Consider the following 9,223-nt stretch of genomic DNA (forward strand, 5'->3'; position numbering starts at 1 on the left):
AAAAGGGACAGAGGGGACAGCGCAGCCCTACAGGGAGGGGACATAGGGGACCCCAGGAGGGCACAGGCACCACTGCAGGAGGCCACAAGTGCTACGAGGTCCCTGACGCCTCCCCTGTCCCCTCCTCAGCTGCTGGAGGCTCTGGTGGCCGTAGTGGCCACCCTGGGCGAGCTGGTGGCACCGTGACTGGGCCATACAGGGGCAGGCAGCTGCTGACCGTGTCCCCAAGGTCCTTCCTGCGCGTGTCCCTGAGGACCTTCATCAATCACCTCCAGGACACTGTGGGCCAGAGTTTCATCTTTCTGGCCCATAGTGATGTCACCCTCTGGTGTCACCGCAGGGTCACCTCTCCGGACCCCTACACGTTCTCCCTGGATGACTTTGATGTCCTCACCCTGAGGCACTGCCGTGTTCCCTCCCTGGGCCAGGCCCTGGCCAGCCTTGAGGCCACCCCGGGACCACCTGGGCCGATGTGAGAGCTGCAGCCAAGGCCTGGCAGGAGCCGGTGGACACCTTCATGGAGATCTGGTCCCGGCTGGCTGAGGAGGCCAGCAGGCTGCGCAATGCCTGGGCAGAGGAGGTCACCATGAGGGGACAGCAGGCAGAGGTGGCCCTGGGGCTGCTGGAGCACTTGGTGGCCACATGTGACAGAGCCATAGTGTACCCCCGGGAGCTGCAGCGCCAACTCGGGGACATCGAGTTAGCCCTGGAGGGGACAGAGGAGCCATCCCCCGATATCCCCAGGGCCTTGGCGCCCGCATTTGAAGAAGCCACTGCGTTCCTCCAGGAGTTGCGGCATCAGGCTGAGCACATCAAGGCCACCATGAAGGGGACAGAGGAGCCATCCCCTGATTTCTGTGCAGTCTTGCTGGCTGTGGTGGCCAAGGCCAAGTGGCTGTGGGATGCCAGCGGCCACCTGGCCACGCATCACCTGCTGTGGACACTTGGGGACATGCACCCCTTCTCCTTGTGTCCCCTTCCTGGCCACGATGGCCCTGGCTGCACGGTGGGTGAGCGGTGCCAATGCGCCGTGGAGGAAATCCCGAGGCTGCTGCAGGAATGCCCCTGTCACCATGAAGGCATCATTACGGTGTCACCACTGCAGAGACTTGGGGACATTCTGAGGGCATTCTTGACAAGCTTGGGGCAGAGGTCTCAATGAGTGAGCCCCCTCAGTGCCTTGCAGCAGACTCGGCTGGGACTTGGGAGTCTGGGAGTGTCCCTGGGCAGTCCCCACCTCTGAGCACTGATCCCACCCTGGGGGGGCACTGCGATCCCCCAAAAACCGCACCTGTACCCCCTTCAGTGCTCCTGACACCCCCTTGAGCACCTGCACCCTCCCCTCATAGTGCACTGGGAAACCCCCAAAAACCGCATCCCCCTTCCCACCCGCCCTTGAGCATTGATCCCCCTTGAGCACCAGGACCACCGGAGACCCCCCAAATCACCAAGCAACGGGACCCCCCTCTCGAGCATTGACCCCCTCATCGTGCACCGGGACCACCAGAGACCCCCTCCCGAATATCACCAAGCACCGGGACAACCCCTGCGTGCACTGGGACAACCGGAGACCCCCACCCCGAATCACCGAGACCAGCAGACCCCCCCTCAAACCTTGCCAGCCTCGGGCACCAGACCACCCGAGACCCTCCCGAATCACAGAGCACCGGGACCCCCCCTCGTGCAGGAGCACCAGGACACCCCCCGTACATTGACCCCCCCTCACCGAGCACCGGGACTGGACCCCCCCTCGAACCCCGGGACCTGCCCGGGCACCGGGACCCCCCGGGCACCGGCACCCCTGTGCACCGGGACTGGGACCGGACCCACCCTCGTGTACCGACCCCTCCCCGAGCACCGGGCCCGGACCCCCCATTTGTGCCCACCCACCCATCACGGGGGTTCCGCCCCCTCCCCTTTGACTCCCCGGGAACAGCACCGGGACTGGGGGGGGCCCAGAGCGGGACCGGGGGGTCTCCGAGCGCTGGGGGTCACAGGGGGGTCCCGGTCCCCAGCACCGGGGGGGTCCCTTGGGGCTCAATCCTGTGACCCCTCCCGTTATCACCAGGGACCTCTCCCAGTTTACCGGGACCCCCCCCATTCACTGCCTCCCCCCCTTCACCGACACCCGCAAAGCGCTGGGAGCCCCCCCAGTCCATGAACCCCCCCCCCCCAGTGCGCCAAGACTCCCCACTCACCGCCCCTCCTCCATCCATGGGACCTCCCCCCTCACCGCCCCCCACTCACCAGGACCCCGCAATCCATGGGACCCTCCCACACTCACCAGGACCCCCCAATCCATGGGACCCCCCCACACTCACCAGATCCCGCCCCCTACCTCGGCACCCCCTGGGCCCCCCCCCCATTGGATGAAGCTCCCCGAAAGGCCCCCAGGCCCTCCCACCTCGGCCCCCCCGAGCCCCCGGCCCGCGTTGGGCCGCGCCGGGGTCGGGCTGGCTCCACCCCCCTGAGCCCCCCCGGACCCCCTGAGCCCCCCGCGGTGGGGCCGGGCTTGCTCCACCCCCCGGGGCCGCCGCTGAGCGGAGCCTTTCAATAAACGCCGATCGGTCTTGTAGCCGCGCCCACAGCAGGGCGGGGCCGCGCGGGGTGGCCAATGGGGAGCGGGTGAGCGAGAGGGTTAGATACGATTATGAATGGGAGCGTGGGAAAAGGGGCGCGGCTCCGGGAGCACCGGCCAATGGAGAGCGGAGGGGGCGTGGCCTGGGAGTGGGCGGGAAGGGGCCGGCAAGGAGTGGGGGCGTGGAAAGGGGGCGGGGCCCCGGGAGCGGCGGCCAATGGAGAGCGGAGGGTGCGTGGGCTGAGTTTGGGCGGGAAGGGGCCGGCAAGCAATGGGGGTGAAATTACCCCGAAATTACCCCCAAAAAAAACCCAAATCCCCCCAAACTCCGGTCAAGGACCACGAAATACTCCAAAAATACCCCAAGATTGCCCCCCACCCAAAAAAAAAATCGAAACTCCAGTCAGGGACCATATAATGACCCCAAATCCCCACAAAATTGAACCAAATCCAGTCAGGGAGGCTCAAATCACTGTAGGACCGCCCAGATTTACTCGGGATGCCCAAAACCCAGTCGGGACCCCCCAAAATCTCCTCAGGACCCCTTAAAATCCCCCCCCAGATTCCTGCAGGGCCCCCTCCAGATCCCCTCAGGACCACCCAAAATCCCCCTCAAATCCTTTCACAACCCCAATTCTCCATAGCGACCCCCCAAAATCTCCACAAACCCCTCCAGGGCCCTCAATTCTCCCTCAGAAGGCCCCCAAATCCACTCCAAAGCCCCTCGGGAACCCCAGTTCTCCCTCAGGACCCCCCAAATCCCCTCATATCCCCTCAGCACCCCCAAACCCCCACACAACCCCCCTAAACTCCTTCGGGAACCCCGGTTCTCCCTCAGTGACCCCCAAAACCCCTCAGGATCCCCCACATCTCCCCATGACCCCTCACAGCCACTCAAGACCCCCCATTTCCCCACAGAACCCTCCAAAACCCCCCAAATCCCCTCAGATGCCTCCCAAATCCCCTCACGACCCCTCACATCCACTCAGGACCTCCAGATCCCCTCAGGACCCCCCAGATCCCCTCAGGACTCCCAGTTTCTCCTCAGGAACCCAAATTCTCCCTCAGGACCCCCCAGTCCGCCTCAGAATCCCCCAGATCCCCTCAGGACCCCCGGTTTTCCCTCAGGAGCTCACAATCCCCCCTCATATCGCCCCAAATCCCCTCAGGACCCCCAAATCTCCCTCAGGACCCCACAAACCCCCTCAAGACCCCCCAAATCCCCTCAGAACCTCTCACATCCCCTCAGGAACCCCCCAGTCCCTCTCAGAAACCCCCAAATGCCCTCACGACCCCGGATTCTCCCTGCGGACCCTGCTCAAATCCCCTCAGGACCCCCCAAATCCCCTCACTTCCCCTCACAACCCCACCAAACTCCCTCAGGACCCCCCAGATCCCCTCACATCTCCTCAGCCCTCCCCATTCCCCTCATAATCCTCCCAACCCCCTCCTCACCGCCCCCCCCCCCCCCCCGCTCCCGGTGCTGACCGCGGTCGCTGTCGCCCATCCCGCGCTGCCGGGGGGGGGGGTCCGGGGCTCCCTCGGCGCCCCCAAATTCCCGCCCGGCCCCCGCGGCCTCAGCCCCGCTCCGCCTCCGCTGGGCCCCACCGGGACCACAATGCCCACAATGCAGCGCGGCTCTGACGACAGCGGCCGCCCCGGGCCGCCGCCTGGGGGGGACTTCTGACTACTGCCAGGCACAGCTTCTGATTGGTCCGCGCGGCTTTTGGCGCTTCTCGCCACAGGTCTCGCGAGAGAATCAGGACGCCAATTTGAGTGACGGCAACTCTGTGGGCTCCTAAATGCGGCCGGTAACGGCGGAGTCCGTCTGGAAATGGCGAGATGGAGCCTAAATCCCCTGGGGATGGAGCCTAAACCCCCTGGGATCGAGCTGAAGCAGCCACCCATGCATTGGAGCGGTACCGGAAAGGGCGGGCCGTGACCTCGCCTGGCCCCGCCCCGCCCTCTTGGCGCTCCCCGCGCGATTGATCCGCCATTACCACAGCCACCGCCAGCGGGGCCGGTTCTGTGCCTGGACCGGCGCCTGTCCCGGGACTCGTTCGCCACCCGAGTGTCCCCAAGGTGTCCCCAGTGACGATGGAGCTCCAAGAGGTGCGACAGGAAAGGGGAGAGGTGACACGGAGGGGATAGCGGGGACGGGGTGGGGCGGGGACCCGGCCGGTAGCGGGGGCGATGGGGCAGAAGGAACAGTGGGGCATGGGGAGGACACGGGCGGTGGCGGGAGGGGACAGGGGGGCGCAAAGGGGACAGGCGGGAGTGGCAGGAAGGGGGGAGGTGACAGAGGGGTGGAAGGGGGGTACAACAGGGGATGGTGAAAGGGGACAGTGGGGAACGGTGGGGGTGGCAAAGGGGGGACCAAGAGGGGACGAGGGGGTGACAGAGGGACAGAGGGGACAGCAGAGCCCTCCAGGGAGAGGACAAAGGGGACCCTGGGAGGGCACAGGGGCTACCGTAGGAGGCCGCAAGTGCCACCAGGTCCGTGACGCCTCCCCTGTCCCCTGCCCAGCGGTTCCAGGCCCTGCTGCAGCCACGGGTCACCATGCCGTCCATCACGGGGCTGCACACCCTGTTCTACCTAGAGAAGGAGACGCTGTTGCGCAGATTAGAGAGAGAGTGGAAGTCGAGCTCCACCAGTGAGCTTCAGAAGCACCTGGCATACATTGATGCCACCTGGGGGCACCGCACTGCCGCCTTCGATGGTGATAACCTTGTCGCCTTCCTGAGCATCTACAAGAGCAACCCATGGACCTGGCACAGGCGTATGACAATGGAACTGGAGGAACTGTTCATGTCTCGACTTCTGTACAGGTGGGTCCAGCTGGCCAGGAAGGCCACCAAGCTCTGCAAAGCCTGCAGGGAGACGGCCACTGAGGTGGCTGCCAGCGAGGCAACAAGGGCCACCATGGTGAGACAGCGGGTGGAGGCGGCCCTGGGGCTGCTGGAGCGCTTGGTGGCCGCGTGTGATGAAGCCACCGTGTTCCCCCACGAGCTGCAGCGCCTGCTCAGGGACACCAAGACCACTTTTGGGGGTAAAAATAAGTCATCCCGCAAAGTGCGCAATGTCTTGGTGGCCAAGGTGGCCGTGGCCGAGCAGCTGTGGGGGGCTAGTGGCCACCTAGTCAAGGATTTCCTGGAGAGAGCGGTTGACAACATCATTGAGTTCTCTTTCACCATTTGTCCCGACAGCTCCCTTGCCTATGATGAGGCTGACTGGTGCCTAAGAGCCGTTGAGGACATCCCAAGGCCCCTCCGATCGCCGGAGCGTTCCCAGAGCAACCCCCAGGTGTCCCCAGTGAGCGGGGAGCCCCAAGAGGTGCGATGGGTGGGGGTGGGGACAGGGGGACAGAGGGGACACTGAGGGGGAGGAGGCCATTACTGGGGATGGAGGAAACACGGGGGTGGCAGGAGGGGACAGGAGGTTGCATGGGGGACAGGAGGGAGTGGCTGGAAGGGGGGAGGTGATAGAGAGGGGAAGGGACATGAGGGAGGAGGGTGCAGTGGGGAATGGGGGGGACACGGCAGGGAGGGGACACTGGGGTGGTGGTGGTGGCAGAGGGGACAGCAGTGGGAGCAGGGGGGTGGCAGAGTGGACAGCAGGAGGGCAGGGGCTGGGAGAGGTTACGAGGGGAGGGGCAGGGGGTGGCAGAGGGAACAAGAGGCTGACAAAGGGATCGAGGGGACAAAGGGGATCCCTCAGTGGCAGGGGTCACCACAGGGAGCCGTAAGTGCCACCAGGTTCCTGACACCTCCCCTGTCCCCTCCCCAGCTGTCCCCGGCCCTGCTGCTGCCGCAGGTCACCATGGTGGCCATCCTGGGCAAGCAGGCGGACATCCTGCCCAGGCGGGACACAAAGCGGCTCAAGTTCCTAGAGTACCTGTACTCGAAGCTGGTGGACTTCTGCATGAAGCTGGGGGCCACCATGAAGTCCATTCAAGACCCATGGTGGCGCCGCAATGTCACCTCCAACGATAAAGCCCCTCCCGCCTCCCTGAGCATGGCTCTGGCTGCCTACCAGCACACCCCATGGACCAACTGGCGCCATGTGGTAGCGGAGGCCTGGCACTGGCTGGGGTCGCTGAATGGGCAATTGGAGAACAGCGCCGAGGTGGCCAGGGCAGCCCCCGAGCTCCTCAGCATCTGCAGGGAATTGGCCGCTGAGGCGGCCACTGAGGAGGCCACCGCCCGGGCCAGGGAGCAGCAGGCACGGGCTGCCCGTTATGGGGCAGCTCGGGAACGCATGGTGGCGCTGGGCAAGGATGAGAGGGCCAGGCGGAAAACCCGGGTGAAGAGAGAGGCCAGGGTGGCTGCCAGAGAGGCAACAAGGGCCACCATGATGAGACAGCGGGTGGAGGCGGCCCTGGAGCTGCTGGAGCGCTTGGTGACCGTATCTAAGGAAGCCACCGCGTTGCCCCGCGAGCTGCAGCGCAGGGTTGGGGACATTGCGGATGCCCTGGAGAGCATGAACGACGAGCCCCCCAATGTCCCTGAGGACTTGGTGGCCAAGGTGGGCAAAGCCGAGTGGCTGTGGGAGGCCAATGCCCACCTGGCCAAGGGTCACCTGGTGGGGGCAATTAACAACATCACCAAGTTCTTGTCCAATGGTGGTCGTGCCAGCCCCAGTGTCAGTGAGGTGGCCGAGCAGTGCCGAAGAGCCACTGAAGGCATCCCAAGGCTCCTTCAACCCCCGGAGCATCCTCAGAGCATCCCTGAGATGTCCCCAGTGAGCACGGAGCCCCAAGAGGTGCGATGAGGGGTTTGTGGGGGTAGAGAGGGGGACACGGGGCAGGGGAAGGGGCAATAGGGGATGGAGGGGACACGGGGGGTGGCAGGAGGGGACAGGGGATCTCAAAGGGGACAGGAGGGAGTGGCGGGAAGGGGGAGGTGACAGAGGAGTGGAGGGGAAATGGGGGGGCGGCAGTGGGGGATGGGGGGGACAGTGGAGAGGAGGGGACACGGGGGCTGGTGGGGAGCGGCAGACGGGACAGTGAGGGGTGGCATAGGGGACAGCAGTGGGCGCAGGGAGTGGCAGAGGGGACAAGACGCCGACAAAGGGACAGAGGGGACAAAGGGGAACCCGGGAGGACACAGGGGCCACTCCAGGAGGCCACAAGTGCCACCACGTCCCTGACACCTCCCCTGTCTCTTCGCCAGCTGAACGTGGCCCTGCTGAAGCACAACATTGATGACTCCATCTGTCTCAACTCCGATCTTGCTGACGCTTCCACCTCTCTGTGCCCGGCCCCGGCCGCCTACGAGAACACCGCGTTGACCACCTGGGGTGAGAAGGGACCAGGTGACAATGGTGGCCAGCGAGTGGCACAGGTCGGTGTCCACGTTGGAGGACAGCTGGACCCAGCTGACCAGAGGGGCCATCAAGCATAACAGTGTTCTCCCGTGCCGCCATTTCCGCACTGCTTTGGCAGCCAAGGTGACCAGGGCTGAGTGGCTGTGGGTGGCCAGCCGCCTCCTGGCCAGGGACCACTTGGTGGGGGCACTTGGGGACGTCCACACCATCTTCAGGTGTGGTGACACCAATGGCTCCATCGCCTGCGCGGTAGCTGAGCTGTGCCAAAGAGCTGCTGAGGACATCCCAAATCTGCTGCAGGGACAGTGATGTCCCCAATGTGACATCATCAGGGCAGTGACATCATCAGGGACATGGCTGTCCTTTTTTCTGCCTTGCCATGTAGGATTTGAAACAAATATAGGGAATTTTCTGGGAATTTTCACTGAAATTGACCCAAATCCTGATGGGAATTCCCAGGGTAATGTCACTGGGGACACTCAGGGACATTCTGGGGACACTCAGGGACAGGGGTGAATGAGTCCCATCAAGATCTTCCAGCTTTTCACTGTGCCTGCAGCAGAGATGGGTTATAAATGACACTAACTGGCTTCTGCATTCCTGTATTGGCTTTTCCGCATTGTTATGAATCACCAGCAATTTGATTATGGAGGGGCTTTGACAGCTGGCCTGCTAGCAAAGCTGAGTTAAGAGAAGAAGTAATAATTGATGGTTACTAAATGTATCCATAGCAAGGGAGATGACAAGGCCGTCAGCATGGAAACGGTTTGGAAAAGATAGATGGAAATTTTTGTTAGCTACACTATGTGCCTAAGTACATGTGTATACGTGCCTTAATAAATTTCTGTAAAACTTTTGCCACTTATATTGACACTAATTGCTTTGCACCAATTAATATCAAGCTTTGTTAAGAGTATATAAACTGGAGAACATGCAGAATAAAAAACTTTATCTTCTTGGACCCCGATTACATGTGTGTGACATACACATCCAACCTAATGGTGACATTTGATACTGATATTGATTATCGATGATTCCTTGTAGCTGCTGGTTGGTGCAATATAATCTGTCAGTTCCTGTGTGCACCGTACAGCCTATTAATTATTAATTAATACCATCTATAAAGACTAGACTGGGCTGATCTGTGCTCTGTGTCAGACACATCACTGACCCCATTGAGAGACGAGTGCTCAATAAATCCATCCCAACGTTCCTTGAGGGGAGCACAGCCAGGGAGCTGCTTCAAGGCGCTGTCACTGAGATATTTCCCTTTGAAAACCCTGGGTGGGAGGGAAACACACCCGAGCAGATGGCAAAAT

General features: G+C 62.6%; 1 protein-coding gene across 1 annotated transcript; it reads left to right on the forward strand.

The window, feature by feature from the left end:
- Nucleotides 1–4,283: 4,283 nt before the first annotated feature.
- LOC134432708 (uncharacterized) lies at nucleotides 4,284–8,865 on the forward strand. Its single transcript, XM_063181599.1, has 5 exons — nucleotides 4,284–4,690; nucleotides 5,106–5,407; nucleotides 5,786–5,912; nucleotides 6,366–7,340; nucleotides 7,751–8,865. The coding sequence occupies exons 1-5, from the start codon at nucleotides 4,676–4,678 to the stop codon at nucleotides 7,979–7,981; spliced, it is 1,650 nt and encodes a 549-aa protein (XP_063037669.1). The 5' UTR covers nucleotides 4,284–4,675; the 3' UTR covers nucleotides 7,982–8,865.
- Nucleotides 8,866–9,223: the final 358 nt, after the last annotated feature.

Source organism: Melospiza melodia (genome assembly GCF_035770615.1).
Source record: "Melospiza melodia melodia isolate bMelMel2 chromosome 7 unlocalized genomic scaffold, bMelMel2.pri SUPER_7_unloc_1, whole genome shotgun sequence".
Classification (NCBI taxonomy): domain Eukaryota; kingdom Metazoa; phylum Chordata; class Aves; order Passeriformes; family Passerellidae; genus Melospiza; species Melospiza melodia.

Bases quoted from the DNA above. Each gene is read 5' to 3' on its own strand.
- LOC134432708 (XM_063181599.1), top strand. The intron at 5,408-5,785 runs GTGGGTCCAGCT...TTGTCCCGACAG, and splicing joins ATGTCTCGACTTCTGTACAG to CTCCCTTGCCTATGATGAGG. The intron at 5,913-6,365 runs GTGCGATGGGTG...TCCCCTCCCCAG, and splicing joins TGAGCGGGGAGCCCCAAGAG to CTGTCCCCGGCCCTGCTGCT.